The sequence below is a fragment of the Choloepus didactylus genome, chromosome 8, assembly GCF_015220235.1.
Source record: "Choloepus didactylus isolate mChoDid1 chromosome 8, mChoDid1.pri, whole genome shotgun sequence".
In the NCBI taxonomy this organism is placed as follows: Eukaryota; Metazoa; Chordata; class Mammalia; order Pilosa; family Megalonychidae; genus Choloepus; species Choloepus didactylus.
Window position 1 is genome coordinate 54,531,727 of NC_051314.1, and position 27,829 is coordinate 54,559,555.

A 27,829-nucleotide genomic window follows, 5' to 3' on the forward strand; every position below is an offset into this window, starting at 1 on the left:
AAGCTAAGAGATGAAGCCCAGAGTTTGCCCCGGAGAAGCTAAGAGAGGACCCCCGGGTGCTTAGAGAGAAATGCCTTGGGAAAACAAGCAAGGATGCATAGGAGATGGGAGACAGAAGCTAAGAGAAACAGAACCCCAGTGACATTTTGGAGAAAGCCATTTTGAAACCAGAGCCCGGGAGCAAAGGACCAGCAGACGCCAGCCACGTGCCTTCCCAGCTGACAGAGGTGTTCCAGATGCTATCGGCCTTTTTTCAGTGAAGGTATCCTGTTGTTGATGCCTTAGTTTGGACAGTTTTATGGCCTTAGAACTGTAAATTTGTAACCTAATAAATCCCTTTTATAAAAGCTAATCCATTTCTGATATTTTGCATAACGGCAGCTTTAGCCAACTGAACACCCTGGTACATGACATTCTATCTAGAACATAAACTCTTTGAAGCTAAGAATTGTCTTCCCGACTCATGAAAGCACTTACTAACAAAAAATATACTGATTGACATTAACAAAGCCTCCATAAATTCAAATTCTTCCACATACTGGGGTAACAAATGACAATGTAATTAAAAAGCCAGATTCTTTGAAATCCAGGTGATCAAGCTTACAAAAATCTCATTTGTATTTCTTATCCAAACTTAACTGATTTCTTAAACAGGATATAGTTGAAGCATCAGCATATAATCAGATAGACTTTGTCACTGCAATGTTCTGCAGCTGCATGTGCTTTTTACTCCTTTTATTGGAGGTTTAAAAAAACTCTTTGTTTTCATAATACCCTAAAATTACAGACAACCTCAAAAATGTATTAACTAGCAAGCTCTGGAAAACACACTGCAATTATTTGATTTGTCCCAAGCCTAAATCCAGGAAAAATTTTACATAGCTCTCAAGGACCTTTCATTTTACTTACTGAAATTCAGCAATTGGATTTTATTCATTTACTCCTATCCCAAGACTATCTATATTTTAATGATTTATTTACTGTGGTTACCATTGCAAGGGTATTATTGGAAAAAAATAACATGACCTATTCCAAAGCATTATTTTCTATGCCTACCATTTCTGATCTCTAGGCTCTGTAGAAAGAATTCTAAACCATACCTCCTCCATCTTTCTGCACCCAGCCATTCCACCATAGCTGTTTTGTGTGATTAGGGCCTGGGGTCAGGGATAGGTGAGACAGAAAAAATGAGGCTTGGCTTGTTCAACTTGGATTTAAAAGTTGTAGGTGCGGGCCACGGGATTTGAGACTGCCTCCACCCTTCTTTTAATTATTTCCAATTATTAAACCTATTTCACTTAAAGCTGTGACCCAGACAATTGGAAAAAGTCTTTGCCTTTTCCAAAGAAAGCCATCTGGCAGCCTTCTGCTGCCTTAGGGAAATTCCAGGGGCTGTTTATTTCTAATGTTCAGGTTTGTTTACAGGAATTACAAAAACTAAGGCTTTGAATCCCGCTGCCTGGACTCCCCACCACCACCACCACCACTTTCCCCCCTCCCCCTCCAGGACTCCAGGGGTACTAATTTTTATATAAAAGTGGTTTTTATCTTTAAGCAATTTGAATAGAGCTCTTTAAGAATTTTTTGTTAATTTGCTATTACCATCTGGAGTTATGAGAATAGACATTGAACAAGCAGACAGACACAAATAGTCACAAGGAACAGAAACACAGAAATACTTTTGCGAAGGACAAATAAAGGATTAAATATACATCATCTCATCCCATTTCTGCCCTTTTGCAGAACAATTCTCATTGTAATACAGTATTCTTTCCAAGAGCCATTCTCAGGCCATTTCTCTCCTGATTCTAAATTATACGGAGGCCAGATTTTGTTACAGAAATAAACTAAATTTTGTTTTTTTCATAAGTTCGTAACTGAAATTTCCCAATTATTCAAGATGCAGCCCAAAGGGCTATATTCAGGAATGGTATTACAACTAGAATTTCCCATTTTAAAGAACTTCCATAATCAATACCAGTTAGAACACTTGGATAGTATAAATGCAGTAACACACCAACTTTCAAACTTAAACAGACACTTAACACTTGCTGTATTTAAGTAACACATTAATTAACAATTAAACAAGCAGCAAACACTAACTGTATCTGAGTAACACACCAATTAACAATTTAACAAGCATTAAACACTTACTATACCTAGGTAACATAGTAGTTAACAGTTAAACCGGCATACTTAATTTCATTGAATGCCAATTAATTACTGGATTACTTATTTTCCATAAGTATACTCAATAGACAAACTCAGTCAAGGCCTCAAAGCCCATTCAGAATAGTACCTAGAAAATAGAAAGGTATAGAGGTCATAGTAAGGGGATCATTCTGGAAGCAAGACCCAGGCCTTCAAGCCTAGGTCTAGGGGACTTTAAACACCAAATGAACTTCCCAGTCCACTTTTTACCTTGATGACCCACACACCCAGTCAGATGTCTGAACTTGGAACTGGAAACAGTTTCTCTCTTTGAAGCTTTTAGTGTGTCTGAAGAGTCTGGAGTGCCAACAGAACAGAGAAAATCCTGTTTGCTGAGCCTCTAGACTGAAGAATGTCTAGGGCCACAAAAGGCTCAATTACCACACTTACCTGTCCTACAGGGCTCCAGAACCTCGGGCAGTGTGCCGTCTGGGTCACCAAATTGCTACAGAATTAAGGCAGTTAATTCTTTGCCTGATGTGCTCACATTACTAATTCCTGAGACACCTGGGTTTCAAAGAGAGAAAGAATTTATTGCTAGGCAGGAAGCAGGAGAGCAGTTGGTCTGTGGGCCCCAAAATCTGTCTCCCTGAACTGCAGTATTTCTCACAGCTTTATAGTATTAAAAGATGGGCAGGTTCTAAGAAAATGAGCACAGTTGCTCCAGATGATGTAATTAGAGGTGATCTAATTATTGAGCATGCGCAGATTGATTACATGCTTAGTCACAGAACATATGTAAGAAAATGTCAGCCTTAATATGATGATGGGTGTAATTTTTAGTATTATAATGAGGTATAGGTGACTTATAGTTTAAAGTCTAAGCTACTGCTTATGTCAGGCAGGCCCGTTTTGGTTAGATCCAGCTTTGGTTATCAAGATAACTTTGGACTTGGGGTGCCTTAGTTCTGAGCTGACCCAACACCCTTCGCTGATAAACATTAGGGGCTGTCTTTAGTGATCATTAAGACTCTAAAGTTGAAAAACTGGATAAAATGGGTACAAGTGAAGGTTAGTCAAAAGGTTTTTACAGTCACAAGGGCACAAGATAAAGGCTTTACAGTCATTATCAGAGATCAAGGCAGCTGGATAACAGTTCAGAAATTTCAGTTATTTCCCTCTGTCTACCCTAATATACCAGAAAGTGAAAAAGAATATCTATATGATGATACAGTATTCACAATCATCCCTTAAATTCTAACTTCTCAGTTATAGTATTTCTAAGTTTTGCTTTGTTTTTAATTTTATAAGAATATCGTCATGCTATATGCAGTCTCCTAGAACTTGCATTTTATAGTTAACATTTTAATTCCAAGATTCAGCTATATTGTTGTGTACACATATAAGTGATTCCTTTTTAGTGCTATACACAATTCCATATATTCATGTACCACAATTTATCATTCCATTTTATTTTCAGTTGCTGGGTGTTTAGCTTGTTTTTATTTTTGCTATTACTGTGAATATGTTGCTATGAATATTATTATTTTTGTCTCCTGGTACACACATAAAAGAGTTTTTTAGGTGTAAATCTAAGAGTGGAATTATTGGACCATAGGGTGCACTGGAATTCAGTTTTGTAAGATTGTTCCAAATTGTTTTCCAAAGTGCCTGTATTGATTTACTCTCCACCAACAGTGCTTAAAATATCTCATTGATCTCTTAGTCATCATACTTGGTGTTTCAGTTTGCTAAAGCTGCTGGATTGCAGTGTAGCAGAAATGGGTTGGCTTTTACATTGGGGATTTATTAGCCTACACATTTACAGTTCTGAGGCCTTGAAAATGACCCAATTAAGGCATCAACAGGATGATACCCTCTCTGAAGAAAGGCCACTGGCATCCAGGGTTCCTCTGTCAGAAAGCAAGGCACATAGCCAATCTCTGCTGGTCCTTCACACCTGGGTTTTGTTGCTTTCGGCTCCTGGTTGCAGTGTTCTCCTCTCTGAGCTTCTGTGGGTCTTTTAGCATTTCCAGGGCTTTTTTTCTCTCTAAGCTCTTTCAGCTTTTTCTGCCTTTTAGCCTTTCAAAAAGGACTCTCAGTAAAGGATCAAGACCCACCCTGAATTGGGTGGATCACATCTCAATTGAAACAACCTAATTAAAAGGTCCCAACCACAATAGGTGTGCATGCACAGGAATGGATTAAAAGAACATGGCATTTTCTGGGGTACATAACAACTGCAGACTACCACACTTGGTATTATCAGACTTATTAATTTTTGTCAGTTCTTCTAAGTCCAAAATACTTATTTCATTATGATTTTGATGTATATTTCCCTGATTAATAAGTAGGTTGAACATACTACTTTTCATGTATTTAGTGGCCATTTGCATTTGTTCTTCAGAGAAATCACTTTTCCAGTCTTTGCCCATTTTTCTATTGTGTTGTTGAACTCAGAAGTTAAAGAATGGTAGTTATGGAATATGAGGTCTTTTTCAAATTGATTTTTAGGAGCATTTTTTTTATCCCTTTATTAGAAGTTGTGGGTTTACCAAAAAATCATGCATAAAATATATGATTCACATATACCACCCTATTAGTAACACCTTGCATTAGGATAGAACATTTGTTACAATTGATGAAAGCACATTTTTATAATTGTACTATTAACTGTAGTCCATGGTTTACCTCCTGGTCCCCTGGTAACCTGTATTCTAGATTCTGATTCTGTGAGTTTGCTTATTCTAATTATTTCATTTCAGTGAGATCATATGATATTTGTCCTTTTGTGTCTGGCTTATTTCACTCAACATGATGTCTTCAAGTTACATCCATATTGTGGCATGTATCAGGACTTCCTTCCTTTTTAAGGCCGAATAGTATATTGTATGTATGTTCCACGTTTGTTTATCCATTCATCAATTGAAGGACACTTTGGTTGCTTTTATCTTTTGGCAATTGTGATTATTGCCACTAAGAACATTGGTGTGCAAATAACTGTTGGAGCTCCTGCTTTCAACTCTTTTTGGTATTTACCTACTAGAGGGATTTATGGGTCATACGGTAATTCTATACTTACCTTTCTGAGGAACTGCCAAACTGTTTTCCACAGTGGCTTCACCATTTTACATTCCCACCAGCGATGAATGAGTGTTCCTATTTTTCCACATCCTCTTCAATAACTTTTCTTTTTTTTTTAATAGTAACCATTCTAGTGGATATGAAGTAGTATCTCACTGTGGTTTTGATTTGCATTACTTTAATAACTAATCGTTTTGAACGTCTTTACATGTGCTTCCTGGCTATTTGCATATACTTTGGAGAGATGTCTGTTCAAGGATTTTGCCCATTTTTAAATTACATTGTTTGTCTTTTTTTGTTAAGTTGAAGTATTTCCTTATATATTCTGGATATTAAACCTTTATCAGATATGTGGTTTCCAAATATCTTCTCCCATTGTGTGTGTTGTTGTTTTACTTCCATGATAAAATTCTTCAAGTCACAAAAGTTTTTAATGTTGATGAGGTCACATTTATCTAATTTTTCTTCTGTGACTTGTGCTTTGGGTGAAAAGCGTAAGAAACCACTGCCTTACACAAGGTCCTGCAAATGCTTCCCTACATTTTCTTCTATGAATTTGATAATTCTGGCTCTAATATTTAGGTTTTTGATACATTTTGAGTTGATTTTTGCGTAAGGTGTGAGGTAGGGCTCTGCTTTTTTTTGCAAATGGAGATTCCAGTTTCCCCAGCACCATTTGACCACTTGTTGAAGAGACTATTCTTTCCCAGTTGAGTGGTCTTTGTCCCCTTGTGAAAAATCAGTTGGCCATAAATGTGAGGGTTGATTTCTGAGCTCTCAGTTTGATTCTGTTGGTCTGAATGTCTGTCCTTGTGCTGTACCATGCTCTTTTGATTACTGTGGCTTTGAGTTTTAAGGTCAGGACGTGTGAGTACTCCAACTTCATTTTTCTTTTTCAAGATGGCTTTGGCTTTTTGGGGCCCCTTATCCCTCCATATAAATTTGATGAGGAGTTTTTTTGTTTTTGTTTTTTAATGTATTCTAGATACTAATCCTTTTTCCAATTATCTTTTATTCTGTGTCTTTCTTTTCAGTTTCTTTATGGTGTCTTTTGATTAAATGAATTCTTAAATTTAATATAGTAGAATTTATCAATTCTTTCTTTTTTGGTTAGTGCCTGGTTGTGTCTTTTTAAAGGAATCACTGCCTACCCAATTTATAAAGATATTCTCTTATATTTTCCTCTAAAGTTTCTGTAGTTTTCTTCTCATGTTTATGTGTGAGGCAAGTGGTAAATATCTATTTTTCCAATATGGATAACCAATTGTCATTGTGTAGTTAATTGAAAAGACTTTCCTTTCCTTACTTCTGTTATATATCAAGGCTCCACATATGCAAGGATTTTGCTTCTGAACTCTCTTTTGTTCTAAAAGCAATTTGTCTACCTCTGAGTCAGTATCATATATTTTCAATTTTAATAATTATTTTTAGGAATCAAATAGTTTACCATGAATCTTGGATTTGGTAACCAGAGGAGTCACAACAGTGAAGTTTCATAAAAATATAAAATTTGTTGATTTATTTATTCAACCAAATTTTATGGGATACCTTTAGGAACTGAGGATTCATGGGAGAAGTAGAAAAAGTATCTTCTCTCATGGAATTTATAGGTTGGTGGAAGAAAGACAGGCAACAAATAAATGATGTAATTTCAAATACTGATAAGCACTATGATGAAAATCATGTAAGGTAAGGTGGTAATGTATAACTCTAGAGAGGTGAGTACCGACACCCCACACCCCCAAAAAAAGAAATGATAAATTGTACTACATAAATTTAAGAACTTATTAAATCAAAAGACACCATGAAAACATCACCAAAGGGCTTTTCTGAAGGGATGTCGTTAAGCACAGACAGCAAATGAGAGGGGCCAACAATGTGATGATCTGGGGTAGGAGTGTTTCAGGTGGAAGAAACAAGAAATATAAAGGCTCTGAAACTGGGTCAAGATGGCATATTCTGAGGAATATAAAGAAAGCCATTATGGCTAGAGCTAAATGTGTGGTAAGTCGAGTGGTAGAGAATGAAATTCGAAAGACAGGTAGGGATCAGGCCCTGTTGAACCTTTAGGCCATGTGTTTTATTGTAAATATAATGGAAAGCCATTGCAGAGATTTCTGCATAATGCAAAACTGACTTATGGTTTCAAAAGATTTTTCTGGCTTCTGTGTAGAGAATGAACTCCACACAAGCCAGAAGCAAGAAGGTAAGCTGGGAGACCAGGTAGAAATCAACTACTGTGGTGCAAGAGAGAGATAATGACGGCTTGAATGAGGATAGTAGTTGTGGAAGTGGGGAGAAGTAAGATTCCAGATAAATTTTGAAGGTGGAGCCTAAAGATCTCACAGGTGAATTGGATGTGAGGTGTGAGGGAAAGATAAAAATCAAAGAATACATCTGGGTTTTGACCTGAGAAAGTGGGAAAATAGTGATTTCTTTAAAAAGAGAGTAAGCAAATTGAGAGTTATATTCTGGATATACCCGTTAAGTAATAAAGGAGTGATTATAAAACAGGCAATTGAATATAAGTTTGAGTTCAGGGGAGGTATTGAGGCTGGAAATAAAAATATAGGAGTCACATCAGTCTATAGTTGTTTTTTATGAAGTTGGTGAGAAAATACTGTTTTATTTTTATATCTTTACTCAGATAATAATTAAAAATAATTTAATTTTTACTTTGAAATTTAAGAGGCTAAAATATAGTTCTGAAAACTTTAATACCATGTAAAACATGTTAAAGTAATTAGGTTTAAAAGGTATAGTGGTAAAAATGTGAATGTGAAGTTCTGGTAGCTTAAGTTGAAAAATTAAACTTAGAGTGAAGGCCAAATTACTCTCTCTTAAAAACTAAAGTTTTTATAGGCTGAATGCACAGAGATATAAAATGAAAGAATGTGGAGATCCTAGGGCATTGTGGACTTGCTCACGATTTGCCCCATTCCTTCCTTGAGTGTTTTTTTCTTTTTCATCATCTTTAGAACATAGGCATTGCTCTCCTTTATTGGTAGTTTGGTCAAATGGATGAAAGGCTTCCTTAAAACACTATTTAAATTGATTATGGGGCAACAAGAATTTAAGAGACCAGACTTTGGAACCAAATCATTCTGAGTTAGAATCTTCTTTTTATTACTTACTGGCAAATTTATTAAAATAGTGAGTTGGTAAAATGAATGTAAACACCAAACCATTTCAATCAGAATTCTTTTTCCTGGTATTAGCTATACAGTTATATAAATCTACGTCTTTAGTACTAATTCTTTTTCCCTTCTTCCCTTGAGCTGTTGTAGCAAACGGTGACGAGTCTCAACTTCTGACACCAGGAAAGATGAGTCAGCGCCAAGGGAGAGAAGCCTATCCAACGCCAACCAAAGATTTCCTTCAGCCATCTCTTAGTCCAGCAAGTCCTCATGGCCAAGGTAAGTCACTGTGGTTTTTTTTTTTTTTTTTTTTTTGCAGGGGCCTGGGGTAGGATTTATGTTTTGAATCCATCATAACTTTTTATATTCTATTTGAATTTATGGAACTTTTTTTGTTTGTTTAGTATTGTTTTGGTCATCTATAACAGTCTTGCAATGAGAACATTTTAAAATAACAAGAGACCCATTACATCTTAACATAAATAACATTTTAAATGAAAAATAACTTTTTTCCAAAAATATTAAATCAAATGAGAAGAGTGGCATTGTTTTTACCTCACAGTTTCTCAACCTGTAGACTATTGACATTTTGGGTTGGATAACTCTTTGTTCTGGGGGCTGTCCTGTGCATTCTAGGATGTTTAAGCAGCATCCCTGGCCTCTGCCCAATAGATACCCATAGCAACCCCAACCCTCTCCCCCACCCTGCCCCGCCAAGTCGTGACAACCAGAAATTGTGGCAATCCTGGCATTGCCAAATGTCCACTGAAGGGCAGAATCCTCTTTGGTTGAGAACTATTGTTTTACATTTTTTGTGACTCTCTTTAATGTTTTGTTTAAGTCTCTTTAATGTTTGGTTTAATAGAAGACACCTTGATTTTCATATGTGCTTCTGTCTGTTATGATATGATTTGCTTGAAGTACATGTATAAAACCTGGCTTCATATATATATGTAGTTGGAAAAGAGGATTATATTAATAGCTTTTATACATAATTGTAGATATTCTTTGATGCTTGCCAAGTGGTAGTTTCTTAAATGATTAGTTGCAGTATGGAATCTGAAACCATATTAGTGAATTTTTCATACTCTGTTAAATTAAAATCCATTGGTCTATCTTGAACTTTGAATGGCTCTCTTAACTCATGCATGATTTTTTAACATCATGCATTAATCATTTGGGTAATGTTGGTTCATTGAATTATGCAGATCTTCCAAGTACTGACAGTTTCAATATACTACAGAGAAGTGCTTTATGTATATTTCTCATTTTGTCCCACAAAATATTAAAAATGTGTACTCAAAAGTCAAGGCTATTAATTTTTACTGCTTCATCATGGACATTTTAAAGAGAAACTGACTTTTTTTACTATGGTCTGTGATAGTGAAGAATGTAATGACTGCTACCATGGTTTGGTTTCACTGCCTTGATTTGTGCCAAGGTGCCAGCAGTTTTACCCAACATTGCCTTTTCACCGTCAGTGCAAATGTCAACACAATGAAACAGTATCATGAAATTAGTTTTGACCTTACAGACCCTCTAAAAGGGTCTTGGAACTCCCAGGGTTTCATGGACCACACTTTCTAATTAAAATTGATCAGTTTTTTGTATTTGATTCTGCTACTCAACTAAAGTTTATTTAGTCAAATTCTTTGTGCTCTCTCTTCTGGTACTACTGATAGTGTCAGTGGAAGGATTTCAGCTTTCAAAACTGAGAACTTAAGTTTGGTGTTTGACAACTAATATATACCTAGGTTATCAAGTATTTTTAAAAATTTAGAGTCCTGACTAACATCTTATACTGTCTATATAATTAGTCAGGTTTAGATGTTGTTACTTTATGAATTATCTTTTTAAATTTGGCTTTGGTTACTTCCTTTTAAATGAGTATTAATTGGTAAATAGTAAGTTACATGATCATCTTTTACTTTATTTCAGTGGAAAATATTTTTCTAGGTATGTTTTAGATGGAAACATTTTTATATAGCATTGTGGGGATTGGCAAACTTTATGTAACAAGATAAAATAATTACTATGTTAACACTTATTGTATAGTTGTTAAGTATGTTTTTGGAAAATTGGCCTTTTTGTTGCCAAATATTGAGTTTTTGAAGACATGAAAATGAGTATATGATACACACTAAAAAAGCTTAAATAAGAAAAATTCTGAAAGGATGCAGCTTATTTGTTTTTTTCCATTGTATGCACAAGAATTTTAACTGTAATAGATAATGTAATAGATAATTCTGATTCATGTAACTGTTTACTAAAATATTTTGAGGGGTTCTTTAACTTGAAACTGAACCAAGCAACAAAAGCATTAGTTATTAATTAAAACTACCCTCATTTATCTTTTATGAACGTTTTCAGGCATAGAGGGAAGTAAAGAGAACATTACAATGAACTCTTAACACACCTATTATGTAGATTTAAGAAATTATTAACATTTTGCTGTATTTGTTTCATTTATTTGGCAAGGGGGAGCTAGAGTATTTAAAGTAAATTATAGACTCATGGTATTTTACCCTTAAATATTTAATGCATCCCTATAAAATGAGGAATTTTATTTTATAACCACAGAATTTTTATTACATCAACAAAAATAATGATGATTACTTTAGATATCTTACTACCTAGTCCATAAAAATTTCCCCAGTTGTCTCCCACCCTTTATATAGTAGACTCGTTGAAGCTAGGATCCAAATAAGGTTCATACAGTGTATTTAGTTGTCATGCTGAATTTGGTTCTGTTAATTCTGAAGAGTCTTTTTCTTTGATTTTGTTTTCCCTTGTGTCTTTGGCTTTTTAAAGTAACTGGATCAGTGTCCTATAGAGAATTTTACTCTTAAGATTTGATTGCTTCCTTGCAGTATTGTTTCATTTGTTCCTTTGTCTTCTGTATTTTCTGTAAACTGGGGTTAGATATAAAGGCTTGGTTTCATTCAGACTGAACATTTTTAACAAGAATATTTTTTAGGGGATGTGTAGTAATTCATATTGCTTCGCGTTAGAACTCGCTGTCTGATTTTCCCACTATTAGCAATGTTGAGATTTGTCAGTGGGTTGAGATGAGTCTCATCCTCTTTGCTGAAAGCTATATCTTTTCCTGCCTTATGACCTGAAAGTAAAATGGAAGTGGCATATTTGGCACCCTGCAAATGTCTTGTTCCCATTAACTTTTCAAAGGCATCATTTGATGATAATTGACTGAATCAGTTGCATCATTAAAGGTTGAGAAATGCTAATTTTCTAATTCTGTCATTCTTTCTACATTTGACACTGTTTTAAAGAATAGTTCTCCATAAACTTACAGCTACTTGGTAAACCTTGAAATATAATTCCTCCAGTAAAGGCAGGATAAGTGGTTATCTGTTTCCTATTACATACAAATGTTTATCAAAGAGATGATGTAAAGTCTTCTTCCAGTAGTGACAAGTAACTTTTTGGCCTTAAAATTTTTTTTTTAATATCCTGAAGAACTCATGCATTTTTATGTATTCATTATGTTTTAATCATTGGTAAAATGAAGACAAGAATAGTATCTACCACTTGAGATTGTTGTAAGGCCTAAAATGAACTAATGTGTATAAGGAGCTGAGAACAGATCCTGGTAGATGGTAACCACTTATAATAGCTGATGCAATAATAATAATTAGTAGTAGTATAATTATTATTATTAATTAAAAATGATTCCTTATTGGGTCAAAGGCAGATATTTCAGCGTTTACTGTACTTCAGCATCTTCTAGAAGCTTATTTAGAACTTCTTTTAGTATGTACTGCCTATGTGCCGTATCACAGTTTGGAGGAGATAAACAGATATCTAGAAAACTTCTTTGACATGCCTACCATATCTTAAGTACTTTTGGTCAGTAAGTTCAGCCTCTGAATGGAAAGAATTAGAGTTCCACAAACTTATTAATAGTTGTAATGACTGACATTTACATGTTCCTCATGTTGCTAAGTACTTATACGTGCATTATCTCATGGAATTTTTATAGCAACCTTATGATATGTGTGTCATTATTATCCCCTCTTTACAAACAAGGAAATAGAGGATTTGGTAAAGGTAATATCTTTGCCCAAATTCACACAGGGTGATAGAGCTAGAATTTGAACCAAGACATGGCTCCAGAGCTTGCTTGTTTGTTTAATTGTTTTAATTGATTTAGTCATTATATATTTTGTGTGTTTTTTTTCTTTTGTCATTATTTATTTTGATGTTCAGATTTTCCAAACTTTGACTCCTCTGTCTTATGATATAACCCCATTATGAGTACAGTGCTTTGTTGCACATAGTTGGACGGTAGTCAGACTAATACCTCATACCTAGGAGTGGAATTGCCGAGTCACATGGTGAGTGTATGTGTTACTCAAGCTATTCCTATTAGCAGTTATGAGAGTTCCAATTACTCTACATCCTTGATCTTTTTGTTTTAGCCACTCTAGAGAGTGTAGAAATATTTCATTGTGGTTTTAAATTATATTTCTCTGATGACTAATGATGTTGAGCATCTTTTTATGTGCTCATTGACCATTTGTATATCTTCTTTTGTGAAGAGTCAGTTCAAATTTTTTGCCCATTTTAATAATTGTGTGTTCTCTTATTACTGAGTTTTAAGAGTTCTTTGTATATTCCAGTATCATTCTTTGCTGGGTGTATTATATTTTCTTTCAGTTTTAGCATGAGTTTTCATTGTCTTAATAGTTTCTGTCAAAGAGGAAAAGTTTTTATTTTTAATGAAACCCAATTTAGCCATTTTTTCCCCCTTATGATTCAAGCTTTTGTATTTTCCTGTTAAGGAAATCTTTATCTACATCAAGGTTTCAGAAAGGCTCTGATCTCTCTCAGTTTTTGTTCTTAGGTCAGGTCCTCATCATTTCACATCTGCACGATGTACTACCACACACAGCCTCATAATTTCTGTTAGGCCCTGCCCTCCAACACACCAGGTTCATCTTTGTTAATAAAACAAACAAAAAATTATTGTTATGTGATAAGGTGAAATTATGATAGATTTAGGGTTCTTACAGATGAATGTGGTCCGAGGATTCAGGGATCATATGAATTAGATCTCTGAGGGAAATAATATGAATTAAGGGAAATTTGCAAATTGTAAATGAAATTCCCACCTTTTATTATTCAACCTTGTAACTGAAGAACCAGCTAGAGGCCTGCATTTATGTTACTCCCATTCTCAAAAGGCAAAAGCTTCCAGTTGCCTAGATCTCCTAATTCTGGCTGTGTCTGAGAATCACCTGGGAGCCTGCTTAGACACATATTCTGCTCCAGTGTTCAGAATCTCTAGGGTGAGACTCAGTAAACCATGTTTTTATAAAGCTTTCCAAGTGTATCTGATGTAGCAACATTTGGACCTACAAATGGAAACCAATAGTTGAGAGCATAAATTCCAGATTCGATAATCTGTATGTATGGATTACAGATTTCAGTGAGAATTAGGGTATAAAAGTTTGCTTTGGGAGAGGATTGTTTTATATTTAGGGAATTATCAGTTGATTCAATGATTGTTTTTAAGGCCAACATTGTTAGAGTAATCAAGGATCTTAATATTTTCTTGTTCTGTTGTTAATCCTGAGAGACTTTCTTTATAATTATCAGCCAAAGGTAAATAATTATCCTATAGAGTTAAAAATTAGAATCACGTTTGTTAAGTTAGAAAGTACTTTTAACATGATCCATCTTTGTTAATCTTAAAATGCTTTTGCAACATCCTGTAGTCCTGATTGACAAGTGAATGTTAACCAGGCATTGAGTTGGGGGGAAGAGTGTTTTCAAGCAGGCAGAAAATAGTGTATACATAAGTCCTGGATTGGTGCTTTTAAATAATTGAAAATATTACTGAAGCAATGAAAACTCTTGGGAAGGAGATGAGAAGAAAGCAAGAGCTGAATACTAGAGGGCCTATTAAGGGGATAAATTAATTTTACACTTTATTTTAAGGTTTATAAATGTGATAGATTGTGTTTCTAAAGGTGTCTACGATATATCACATTACACATAGCTGCTTTGCCAGTAGAATGCCATAGAAGTGACTTTCTCGGACTTTGAGCTAAGGCATTAAGAAAGGCTGGCACTTTTTTTTATCTTTTTTTATGATTCACCAAAAAAACTTTTTTCATAGTAATCAGTATGTTCAAGGGCTGACTGTGGTGATAAATGTGCAACTATATGACGATACTGTAAACAACTGACTGTACACTGTGGATAATTGTATGGTAAGTTAATATATCTCTGTAAAATTGTAAGAAAAATATAAATATGGGTAAAAGTGCTGGAGAAAACATGGAGAGAGGGATGTACCCATTTACTGTTGATGAGGAGGCAGAATGGTGTAACCTTTTGGAGGTCGGTGTGGTGGTTCCACAAGAAGCTGAGTATGGGGGCCATAAGGTCCTGCAACTTCATTATGTGGTATGTACTTGGAAGAACTGAGAGCAGAGACATGAATGGACATTTGCACACTGGTGTTTATGGAGGCAGTATACATGATTTGCAATGGGTAGAGGTGGCCTAAGGGTATATCAACTGAGGAACAGAATGGTGAACTGTGGTGTATGCATACAATGGAATATTGAGCAACTACTAGAAGGAGTGAAGTTGTGAGACAGGCCATGAGGTGAATGGATCCTACAGACAGCATTTTGAGTGAAGTACGCCAAAAACCAAAGTAAACACTATAATACCTCACCAATATGGACTAACTGCAATTGAATCTTAGAGCACAGCCTAACAGGGAAATGATTATTGCAGTGGTCCCTAGATTGTAAGCTCTTACACCAGTCAAATCTATTCCTGAATTGTAATGGCTATCTCCAAACTCAGCGATGCTGATCCCTTTGAGACATTGGGTATCTGAGTGACACCTGAAACTCAGAGCTAGAGCGCAGCAGATATGAATCTCAGTATTAATGCATACAGCAACTGTTAAAAAAAAAAAAAAAAAGCTGAAAAAGAGCCCAGACTTCAATTAGAGATATGAATGAAGCAGATCTGGTTAAGACTAAGGCAAATCGGGCCAAAGGATAAAGGTTGAAACTGACTGGGTGTTAAAACGTCAACTTCCATGTGAGACCAAGGGAAGAGATGTTTATTTGGTGTAGTATCTATATTTTCTAAACAATATAACTTCTACTCTTAGTTTGTTCAAATACCACAATTACATGAAACTTTGAATAGGAAGTGAGATATGGTAGGTATGTATAGGTTAGAGTGAAATAGCAACACATCCCAAAGTAATTTGGGCAGAGAATAAAAATATATATGCAGGGCATCCCTGAGGAGCTGGAGGAAAATGCAGAATGTTGGACTTCCTCACCTGGATTGTGGCTGATGTTCTCACAACACTGAGGACTGATGGCTTGCTTGGTATGCCGAGCCCTCTGTATTGGGGCTTGCCCTTATGAATCTTGTTACTGCAAAGGACAGGCTAAACCTGCTTATTATTGTGCCTAAGAGTCTCCCCCTGAGTGCCTCTTTGTTGCTCAGATGTGGCCCTCTCTCTCTAGCTAAGCCACCTCAGCGGGTGATCTCGCTGCCCTCCCCGCTACATGGGACCTGACTCCCAGGGGTGGAAATCTCCCTGGCAACGTGGGATATGACTCCTGGGGATGAATCTGGATCTGGCATCATGGGATTGAGAACATCTTCTTGACCAAAAGGGGGATGTGAAATGAAATGAAATGAAATAAAGCTTCAGTAGCTGAGAGATTTCAAATGGAGTCGAGAGGTCACTCTGGTGGACACTCTTACACACTATATAGATAACACTTTTTAGGTTTTAATGTATTGGAATTGCTAGAAGTAAATAACTGAAATTATCAAACTCCAACCCAGTAGCCTTGACTCTTGAAGATGATTGTATAACAATGTAGCTTACAAGGGGGTGACATTGTGATTGTGAAAACCTTGTGGATCACACTCCTTTTATCCAGTGTATGGATGGAGTGGGGAGAAAGACTGAATGGAAAATAGAGTGGGATGGGGTTGATGATTTGGGTGTCCTTTTTTACTTTTATTTCTTTTTCTGATTCTGATTCTTTCTGGATTAAGGAAAGTAGTCAAAAATAGATTGGGGTGATAAAGGCATAACTATATGATGGTACTGTGAACAGTTGATTGTACACCTTAGATGATTGTATGGTATGTGAATATATCTCAATAAAACTGAATTTAATTTAAAAAAAGTAAATCAACAATGGGGGAGGAGGGGAACGGGATGTATCGGATGTTCTTTTTTATTTTAATTTTTATTTTATCTTTTCGAGTAATGAAAATGTTCAAAGATTGTGATGATGAATGCACAGCTATATGATGATACTGTGAACAACTGATTGTACACTTTGAAGGATTGTATGTTATGTTAATATATCTCAATAAAATTACATTAAAAAAAAAAAAGAAAGAAAGACTGGCAGCTTCTGCTTTTGCATTCCAGAGGATACCAGCCATCATGTTTGATTATGTTGAGACCACTATGCTGTGATGATGAAGTCCAAGCTATCATTGTAGAGAATGTAGAGAAGCTATATAGAGGGAGGGAGGAAAGGAGTGAGGGAAGAAGGAAACAGGTCTTGGGGAAGAGGAAAGGTGGGAAAGATATGCCCAGATAGCTCTAACCTGTTTCACTCATCCTAGCTGAGGCATCAAACATGTGAGTGAGGAAGTCATCTGGACATTTTAACTCTAGCAGACACCACATGGAACAAAAACAAGCTGTAGCCACAAAGTCCCATCCAAATTTCAGAATTTTGAGCAAAATAAGGGATTGTTGTTATTTTTTAAAAAAACAGATTTGTACCTTTTATTACAATCGTTGAGCACCCTAGGTTTCCCTGAGTTGCACAGTCCCAGTGTTGTTATTTTAAGACACTAAATTTTGAGGTGTTTTGTTACACAACAATAGATAACCATTACAAATTACTGTCTTCAAGTAGGGTGCCACTATAACAAAAACTTAAATATATGGCATTACCTTTGTGACTGGACAATGGACAGGGCTGTAAAGTCTTGAAAGATTGTTAGTGGAGGCTGGAAGGGTGGTGAGGAAATTGCTATAAGAAGCTGAAACATAGAGGACCTGAAATGTGAACTGAAAAAACAATTAGATAAACATGAAAGAAAAAAAGGGTTACTTAAATACCAAAGCAAGATAAAGATATCACAAGAAAAGAAAATTACAAAACCATATACCTCATGAATGTAGATGCAGAAATCTAAACAAAATATTAGCAAACCAAATCCAGCAGCACACCAAAAGAATTATACTCCGTGATCAACTGGGATTAAACCCTGGAATGCAAGGATGGTTTAATATAAGAAAATCAAGTAATGTTATAAACCACATTAGCAGAATGAAGGGAGAAAAACACATTTTCATCTCAATTGATGCAGAGAAGATGTTTGACAAAATCCAGCATGTTTTCTTGATAAAAACACTCAGAAAACTAGGAATAGAAGGAAATCTCCTCAATAGAGAGCATATATGAAAACCCCCCAAATAACATCATACTCAATGGTGAAAGACTGAAAGCCTTCGCCATAAGATCAGGAACAACACAAGGATGCCACTGTCACCACTGTTATTCATCATTGTAATAGAAAATTTAGGCAGTAAAAAGAAATAAAAGGCATCCAAATTGGAAAGGAAGAAGTAAAACTTTCCTGTTTGCATATGACATGATTCTATATGTAGAAAATCCTGAAAAAAATCACAAGAAAGCTTCTAGAGCTAATAAATGAATTCAGAAAATTAGCAGGTTACAGAATCAACACCCAGAAATCAGTAGTGTTGCTTATACACTGGCAACTAACATTCCGAAGAAAAAAATCAAGAAAAAAATTCCATTTAAAATAGCAACTAAAGGATCAAATATCAAGGAATAAATTTAATCAAGGTTGTACAAAGGAATGATGTTCTGATGCATGCTATAACATGGATGAATCTTAAAGACAGCATTTTGAATGAAATAAGCCAGGCATAAAAGGACAAATATTGTATGATCTCACTTTTATGAAATATTTAGAATATGCAAATTCATAGAATCAGAAACAATACAGGTTACCAGGAGCCTGGGTGGTGGTAGGTAATGGAAATTAATACATAACTGGTACAGAGTTTCTGTTTGGGTTGTTGGAAAAATTTTGGTAATGGATGGTGGTAATGGTGGCACAACATTGTGAATGTAATTAACAACTGAATTGTATATTTGAAAGTGTAAAATTGGAAAATTTTAGGTTTGTATGTATATTACCAGAATTAAAAAAAAAAAAAGTCAAAAACAAAAAAACATGATTATGTGGATCAGGCTAAGAATAGTTTCAGGTAGAGTGTTAAAAGTGTCAGATAGCCTCTTTTAGCTGCCTTTGATAAAGTAGAAGGGCAAGATGAGCTAAAGAAGGAACAATGCAGGCAGAATCTAGAGGAAATAAGAAGTGGCCAGGACTTGCTGGATTTGAAAACAGAACTGTTTCTTTTCCTCTCATCCCTAGTCTCTCTTGGCTAAAGACTTTGAAAGTTAAGTCTTTGGCCTGAGATCAGTGATCAAATCTCAGGATGCTGTCAGTAAAAACGTAGCTTCAAGGTAAGGATCAATTCAATCATGCATCAATAAAATTCTTTTTTGACACCTCAGCAAGATTTAAGACAGTTCCTCTTGGACTCATTCACCTAAACAAAAGGACTTCTAAGAATCTTAAAGGGGTACTGCTTTAGAATTTCTCAGCTAGTCAAAAGGGTTTCTTAAAACACCCTGAGCTTCTTTGGGCTTCTTTCAGCCCAATGTAGAGAGTGGCTTCAGCGAGTTTTATGGGTGTGACTTCCAATGGAGATTATTCCAGTAAAAGTCATAGGAAACCCACAAAGTTTTTAAGAGTATGGTATTAGTGAAAGCTCCACCAGTTTAGACTAAAAAGTATGCATACAATTCAAATAATAAGAGCCTGGGTGGGGGGCAGGTGCTTCCAATCTTCTATGAATATGAAGGAGGCTGAGAAAGCTACATAAGTGTAAACATGGAACATTTCTTATGTAATAGGAAGAAATGACTAAGATGATGAAGCCAGGAACCCAGAGGGCAGAGTCAGGAACTATAGAGAACTATTTCCAGGGAGTAGAACTGAGTTCTTATCAAGGAGCTGATGGCATGGGCCTAGCAGATTTCAGAATTGCTGTGGACTGCTATATACCTCCCGTGTAAACCTCTCCTCCCCTGCACCTTTTGAATCAGTTTTTTCTTTTTTCTTTTTTTCTTTTTTTTTTCTTTTTCAGTTATCCTATTCCTTTCTCACCACAGTGGGATAGTAAGTTATCTTTTGCGGGTCACAGGTTTTTTACTTAAGAAGAGCTGCACCTAAGGAGCCATATTTAAAGAACTACACCATGCTGTAATAGGATGAATGTTTCATAAGGGGAAGTTTGGATGTATTTTGCACATGGAAGTGATGTGAATTGTTATGGTCTGAGGGCAGACCATGGTAGATGTAATTTTCAAAGATGACTGCAAAAATATCTCATCTCTTATGCTCTTTTTCTTGTGTCCTTGCTGCTTGCCCATCAAGAGGTAAAGTTTATTCCTCCTTCATTCTTCTTCTTCTTAAATCTTATCTGGCCATGTGACTGCTATGACCAATAGAATGTGGTGAAAGAGACATTCTAGGATGTTTGAGACCAGGTATTGAAAAGACCTGGTACTATCTGCTTTTGCATTTTGGAGGAAGGCAGCTTTCCTGTAAGAAATATGACTGTTCTAACACTGCCATGCTGTGTGGAAATGCAAGTTAGCCAGCACCCAGGTGTTCTAGTTGTCCCATGTGTAGGACCAGACATATGAGTGAGAAAGCCATAGTGGACATTCCAGCAGAAGTTGTGTAGATCAGAGACGAGCCATCCCACCCCACCCCAGTCCTACTTAAATTGCAGAATGTGAGCAAATAATTTTAGTGTTTTAAACCACTGAGCTTTGGGCTGTTAGTTGCTCAGCAATAGATAAGTGTAATAGTAGGCAATACAACATAAGTACAATTGTATTTGTAAAAGATAACTTTGGAAGAAGGTAGTATATGTAAAGGGGCTAATTAGGAAGCTTTGCTAGTAATCCACATGAGATGAATGCAGTAAGGGTGGTGGCAGAGGAAAAAAGCTGGAGAGAATAATGAGAGGATAATTTGTCAGGGATTAGTGATTGGATTGGATGGGGGTTACGGTGGAAAGGGAGAAGGAAGAATCAGCAATGGCTCCTAGATTTTTTGCTTAGGAATTTAGTTCAGTAGTTTATCAAGATAGGGAACTGTGGAGAAAGACCTTGTTTTGGGGGAAGATGCTGAGAACCCCAATTTTGGACTTGGTAAATTTGAGGTACTTTAAAGATAGCCAAGTGGAATTGTTGAAAAGGAAGTTGGCTAAGGATTTGGGATTTAATTGATAAGTCTGGACTAGAAATGTAGATTTGGAAGTCATTAGCATAAATAAGGTAGTTGAAGACAGAGTCGAAGCAATCACATAGAGCAGTTTAGCAATTCCCAGCCAGTATTATTTTAAAAAAGAAATAGAATTGGATCAAAAACACCAGAGATTATTCATCTTGAAACTTTTGTCTGATCCTTACTTATGTATGTATGTGCATATCCAAATGCACCCACACATACTTGGACTTGATGTAAAATATATTTCTCACTGTAAGTTGTGGTCTGAAAAGTTTGACTGGGATGAGTTGTAGCTTGAGGAAAGAAGACAGCTTGGATACAGGCCTAGGAAGTGTCAGCATTTGAGGATCTGGTAGAGAAGGGATTAGCAAAGGAGATTTGTTAGGGAGAATGTTGTATTCCCAAAAAAATGGAAACTAGTGTTTTAAGAAGGGGAAGTAGTGACCTGCTTTCTAAAATAGTATAAACAAAAGTGAGCTGATTAATATACAGCTCGAAAGTCAAGCAAGTTATGACAACTGAAAAATTGTCCATTGACAAGGAGGGTATCATCGATCATCTTTGTGAAATCAATTTTGGAGAGAGTGATGAGAGCAGAAACTAGCCAGCAATAGGATGAAAAGTAAGAAAGATGAGGTAGTGGAGAAAGTATAGAGGGCACTTTTAGGAAGTATGTCCTTGAAAGTGAGGAGAGTGAATAGCTGGAGACAGACATGGAACAAAGAGAAAGTTTATTTGTTTTAAGACTGGAGATATTTGAACATGTTCAAATAGTGATGGGACAGTCACTAGAGAGATAGAAAATATGGGAGAAAGAGGGCAAGTTCTCAGAGATGGCAGCAGGAATGGGATCTGCTGTGAAGGCAGGGATTGACCTTAGGTAAATACAAACAAGCAAAACAAAACAAAACAAAAAACTCCATAACTTGTCTGAACTAGGAATATAGCTAGAAAATGGAAGAACCAGGATAGTAGGACTGCCAGGTAGTATTAAGGTCTCAGAAGAGGTTGATATCAGTCTGCCCTAGAGTGGGATTTTCTTTTGTAAGGTTAAGCTTTATGAGATGTGTGCAACAAAAGGATAGTGGCAGACCTTCCCACTGTGTGGAACATGACTCCCAGGGGTGTAAATCTCCCTGGCAATGTGGGAATGACTCCTGGGTATGAGCCTGGGCTCAGCATCATGGATTGAGAAAGGCTTCTTGACCAAAAGGGGGAAGAGAAATGAAACAAAATAAAGTTTTAGTGACTGAGAGATTTCAAATGGAGTAAAGACATCATTCTGGAGATTTTTCTTATGCATTATATAGAGATCCCTTTGTAGTTTTTAGTGTATTGGCATAGCTAGAAGGAAATACCTGAAACTGTTGAACTGCAACCCTGTAGCCTTGATTCTTGAAGGCGATTGCATAACTATAGCTTACACGGTGTGACCATGTGATTGTGAAAACCTTGTGGTTCACATTCCCTTTATCTGGTGTATGGACGGATGAGTAGAAAAATGGCGATAAAAATTAAATGAATAATAGGGGGGATAGGGGGATGGGATGTTTTGGGTGTTCTTTTTTACTTTTATTTTTATTCCTATTTTTATTTTTTTGGAGTAATGAAAGTGTTAAAAAATTGTGGTGATGAATGCACAACTGTTTGACGGTACTGTGAACAATTGATTGTACACTTTGGATGATTTTTGAGATATACTCACATACCATACAAAATTGCATAATAAGAAAAGGATAGTGGCAGAATGGAATGTGGGGGGCTGGCAAAGGAATGGAGGTTTAATGAATGAGTCTGGTGAATGGCTTTCTTGGGGAGAAGTGATCTGTAAGAGGAAAAATCAGAATCAGTGGAAAATTTAGAGGTATTGTGTAGGTGGCTGAGGGCTGAGGCAAAGGATGTCCAACACATGAATAATTAACTGATAAAATAATTAAGGGTCAGTGTAGAGACTAAATATCTTTACCAATAAGCTTCTCAGGGCCAGGGTTTATGTCTTTTTGTTTATTTATTTTTTCTTCCTTTTTAAAATTATAGTCCCCTGCCTAGCATAGTACCTGGAATATAGTGGGTACTTATGTGTTTAAAAGTGAGTGAATATCTTTATTGAGCCCTGATATGTGATGGTCTCTGCTCTTGTGAAGCTCACACTCACTTTTTAATGCATAAATGCAATTTGGGGGATGACCTTAATGTGCCGGGAACCTGTTCTCTAACATGAACCTCACATGTCATATTGTTCCTGTGTTTTCTAAAGAGAGCCCTGTAAGAAAGTAAATGACCACACATCAAGGAAAAAGAGGATATTTGTTCTGATATTTTCTGTACTCATACCATTTATTGAGCACTTATTGATGTTGGGCATTGTGATAAATTTTGTATGTACAAAAAAATGACCCCTGGAGATGAGCCTGGACCCAGCACTGTGGGATTGAGAGGATCTTCTTGACCAAAAGGGGGAAGAGAGATGAAGCAAAGTAAGGTTCCAGTGTCTGAGAGATTTCAAATGGAGTTGAGAGGTCACTCTGGAGAGTATTCCTATGCGCTATATAGATATCACCTTTTAGTCTTTAGTATATTGGAATGGCTAGAGGGAAATACCTGAAGCTGTCAGACTGCAACCCAGTGACCTTAATACTTGAAGATGATTGTATAACTATGTAGATTGCGTAGTGTGCCTGTGTGTCTGTGAAAACCTTGTGGCTCGAACTCCCTTTATGCAGTATATAGACAGATGAGTGGGAAAATGGGGACAAAAACTAGATGAAGAATAGGGTGAGATGGAGGGGATGGAAAGATTTAGGTGTTCTTTTTTGCTTTTATTTTTATTTTGGAGTAAGGAAAAGATTCAAAAACTGATTCTGGTGATGAACGCACAACTGTATGATGATGCTATGAATAATTGATTGTACACTGTGGATGACTGTAGGGTGTGTGAATATATCTCAATCAAACTGTTTAAAAAAGTAAATGAAAATGTGGGGAGGAGGGGAATGGGGTGTTTTGGATATTCTTTTTTATTTTAATTTTCATTTTATTTTTTGGAGAAATGAAAATGTTCAAAGTGTGATTGTGGTGATGAAAGCACAACTGTATGACAATATTGTGACAACTGATTGTACACTTTGAATGATAGTATGTTATGTGATTATATCTCAATAAAATTGCATTATTAAAAAAGACCCACAAAATATAGGCACAGTTCTTATGTCTATTTTACAAGTGAGAAAACAGGATCAGATACTAAGTAATTTGGTTAAATTCACCAAAGTTATAAATGGCAGAGGCAGTTTTCAAATTCAGGGCCTTCTGATTACAAAGTCCAGAAGTCCTCCACTATGCTGGAGGAATTATAGTGTCATTTATTTTCTCTTTATTGTTATACGATACAGTCTTAGAAATTTAATTTATGTTGTCAGTGCTTTAGAATGGCAAGGATTCTTATTGTTCATGTTTCCTGACTGAGTCTCTTTCATTGAGTCATACAACTTAACATAGGCTGCATCCTTAAAAACAGTTGTTTGTTTTCTTCAGTGTGGTTCCTTTCTATCATTTTAGGATTTTTTTCTCTTTTATTTTTTCTTTGGAGAAGCTGGGCAGACTCTGAATGTCCTCAGTAAAACCCACATGCATCAAGATAATGCATAATCTTTTATTTGTTATATGCTTAGATTATCATGTTGAATCAGATTATTCAAAAATTTGTGTATTTGCCAGATTTTTTTCTTATTCAGATAAATTCAAATTTTATTCAAAGTTTACTTCAAAATAGTTTTAACTTAATTGTAATTACCACCCCTTAAATAGGATGGTGTTTGTTTTATGCTGACTTGTTTGTCTTAATGTATTTGTTTGAACTTAATGTAATTGTTTATCAAGAAAGGCATGTGGGTTAATTAGCTTGTTGTCTCCCTTTTCCCAATTACTTTTAAGTAAGAATTGCCAAAGGAGCTTAGAGACTAATTTATAGCTCATCTCAAGAATAGATACTGTATCCCTTCTGGATCATGTTTGAGATTGTTATCAAACTTCATGAGATACTATAATTTATCTTGTAGCTACACTTTCATTCTTTGGTTGTAAAAAGCTATTTTGAATGGTATTTTATGTTTAAAAATTATCTTTAAGTTGCAGTGCTTTGTGAGAGAATATGAAATGTTGCTTTTACCAAAACTTAAATGAGTAAATTTCAAACTAATTTTTAGATGTTTAGAATTTTAAAACTAAAATTTTTATCAAAATTAACTTAGACCATGCTTGGTTTATATAGGCGTGAATAAAAATGTCTTCTTAGCATTGTATTTCTCCTGTCCCTTTGTCAGTTTTCTCAAATCTATGAAGTTCCTTGACCTGGAATACTCTGGCAGCATTAAAAATGGCCTGATGAAATGATTATGCAAATTTTCTTAGGTATGGTAGGAACATGTTGGAAGCAATGTAGTTACTTTAGGTTGTTTTTCTTATTCCTTTGTTTTGTTTTGTTTGAATTTTTTTTTTTAATTTTTTGAGAAAGTAAAAAAAGAGCTATTGCATTAAAAATTAGCTTCAGTATAGTTACTTTAGGTTATTTGGTTTTTCTTATGCCTTTGATTATGGTTTGTTAATTTTCTTGGAGTATGGTAGGAACATGTTGGAAGCAATGTAGTTATTTTAGGTTATTTGGTTTTCTTAATCCTTTGCTTTGTTTGAAATGTGGGTATTTTTGTTGTTTGTTTTTTTCTTTTTAATTTTTTGATAAATAAAGTTAAAAAGTTAAAAAAAATAAAAAATAAAAATGGTCTGATGAGGTCTATATTCACAGCTTAATAGAAAATTTCAAAGTGAGAGAAAATGTTCTTTGGCACAGAGTTTACTAGTGTGAAGATGTACCAGATTCCCCAGAGTGACAGTGTTAGACATTGCTGGTATAACCTCAGGTGAATAACAGAGACGTCCCTTCATTAAAGTGATTCACAGGCAAAAGGAGAGCTAGAAGTCAATTTCTTCCATGAACCGAAGCAATTCTTCCTTCCTTGGTAAGACATTTCTGGGATCAGTGCTGAATGTATATGGGGCCACACACATACAACAAATTTATTCATGATCTATGTGTTATATTTCATGATAATAGTGTAAATCATAAACACTAAATGACTATACCTTGCCTGAGAGAGAACTTGTATTTATCCCCATCCCTACTATCTTTAATATTTTTATTTTTATATTTTCCTAAATGCTGTGTTTGGGTTTGCAGTCATAAGTTGTTTTCTTTAGAAATAGTATAAATTGGAGCCCATGCTAATTTCTTTTCTGAGTTTTTGATTGCTTAATGCATTAGGTTTCTGAAATTATTTCTTAAGACAAGGTTACTTTCTGTTTTGAAATTCCTTGTGTTTGTTTAGTTGCTTTGCAGAGCTATGAAGGTACCTATTGAATAATGAAAGAGAATACAGCATTTGGCAAGTTAAAAAAATAAGAATAAAATATATTTTTAAGTCTCTCTTGTGAAACATTTAGGGATCTGTGTTGAGCTATTGCTAAGCTCCTACAGCAAAAAGTGAAATACTTGGCAAGCATTTATTGAAAAGTGAGAATGAATTAATAGTTCAGCTTTCTTTTAGGCATCTTTACAAAGAAAAGAAGAGTATGTCTTCTCCTTGCCAGACCCTATTAATTGTTTCTTTAACAAAACAGTAAGATGAACATTCAGAAAACTAAGAGATTCCCCCCACCCAAAAAGAAGGTCCTTTGTGTGTGTGTGTGTGTGTGTGTGTGTGTGTTTTCTACTTAAGATAACATTAAAGGGTAATCACATATTACCTGCACTTTCTTCGCTCTTTTCTGTTGGGATTTTGTCCCCTTTTGTTTTTAAAATCTGAGAGATTGGGATCTCCTGCTTTGCAGGAGTAGTAAAGGGGTTTTTGCTGTCATAACCAAGACTACGTGTGAACTAAATGGTCAGCCATACTTAAATCAAAATACAGTTTTCTTTTTTTTAATTTGAGGCATGAAGAGGTGGGCTTCCTGTATCTTTAATAACTGTTTATCAGAGTAATATATTTTGCCAAGTAATATTTACATAATTTCTGTGAGAAGAGAAACAGTAATTTCACAGGGTATTTTCTGTTTCAATTTTATTTGGTTGTTGTAACTTTGAATGTATATAAATTTTATTTAAGGATGAAACAGTGGAAGTTTAGCAAATTCATTTCTTTCCAGGTGAAGGAAGGATTGTCCATGATAGATGGCTAGATATCCCCATCTGGTCTTTATTTAGCTGGTCTTTATTTAGTTGCTTGATACATAATCTGTACTGGAAACCAAGAAGCAAACCAAAGATGATATTCTCAGCCCCTGGCTGATGATGTTAATTTGTAACAGGTAAATTTAGGAGAAAGAAGTAGGAAAATACTATGAAGAAAGATGAAAACATGTAAGTGAACTTGTAATTCCAGTATCATGGCAAACTAAATGTCCAGGGAAAACTCCTAGTAAGAATACCAAACTGCTAGATACTGAGCTATCAGAAAAGTAAGGAAATCAGTAGGAGGGACAAAATTATTGAGAAAGTAGGAGCCCAGAAAGGTCATGAGCTCTGGAGCTAACATTTGTCCTGAGTAGCATCTGCTAATTTCTGATGATCTAAAGCTTGGGTTTTATTTATAAGAGAAAGGAGACAAAGCCCATTCATGATGGAAATTTGGATTGGAGATCTCTCCACATGAAATTGAGAGCCCTGAAGGGGGATCATTCTTAGCTGATAAACTGAAATACATGCCCATAGAGGAAGACTGTGGTGTATTTCCCTGTCTTGGTCTTAATTCTAGATGGAATAGGGAAGTTGAGTGGGGATCTTCCTTGACAATTCATAAGCTCAGGCACATACTCATACTCATGTGGGTTTGGGGCCCGAATTCATACTATCTCTGTTACCTTAAAGTGCACACATACACACACCACACCCAATTCAGTTTAAAATCATCTTGGGTTATTGATGTACTTAGGTGCCTGGAAGAATCAACTCAACTCTTCTTTAG

The 27,829-nt window shown here is 35.6% G+C and overlaps 1 protein-coding gene across 9 annotated transcripts in view; it reads left to right on the plus strand.

Moving 5' to 3' along the window:
* Positions 1-27,829, plus strand: part of OSBPL8 (oxysterol binding protein like 8) — a 251,023-nt gene that overhangs the window by 136,279 nt on the left and 86,915 nt on the right. For 6 of the 9 annotated variants that reach the window (XM_037847119.1, XM_037847121.1, XM_037847122.1 and 3 more), the window contains one exon: positions 8,514-8,651. In XM_037847119.1, coding sequence (XP_037703047.1) covers positions 8,514-8,651 — 138 coding nt within the window. The remainder of the gene's footprint in view (positions 1-8,513; positions 8,652-27,829) is intronic. The other 3 variants (XM_037847120.1, XM_037847128.1, XM_037847127.1) reach the window with 1 other exon arrangement.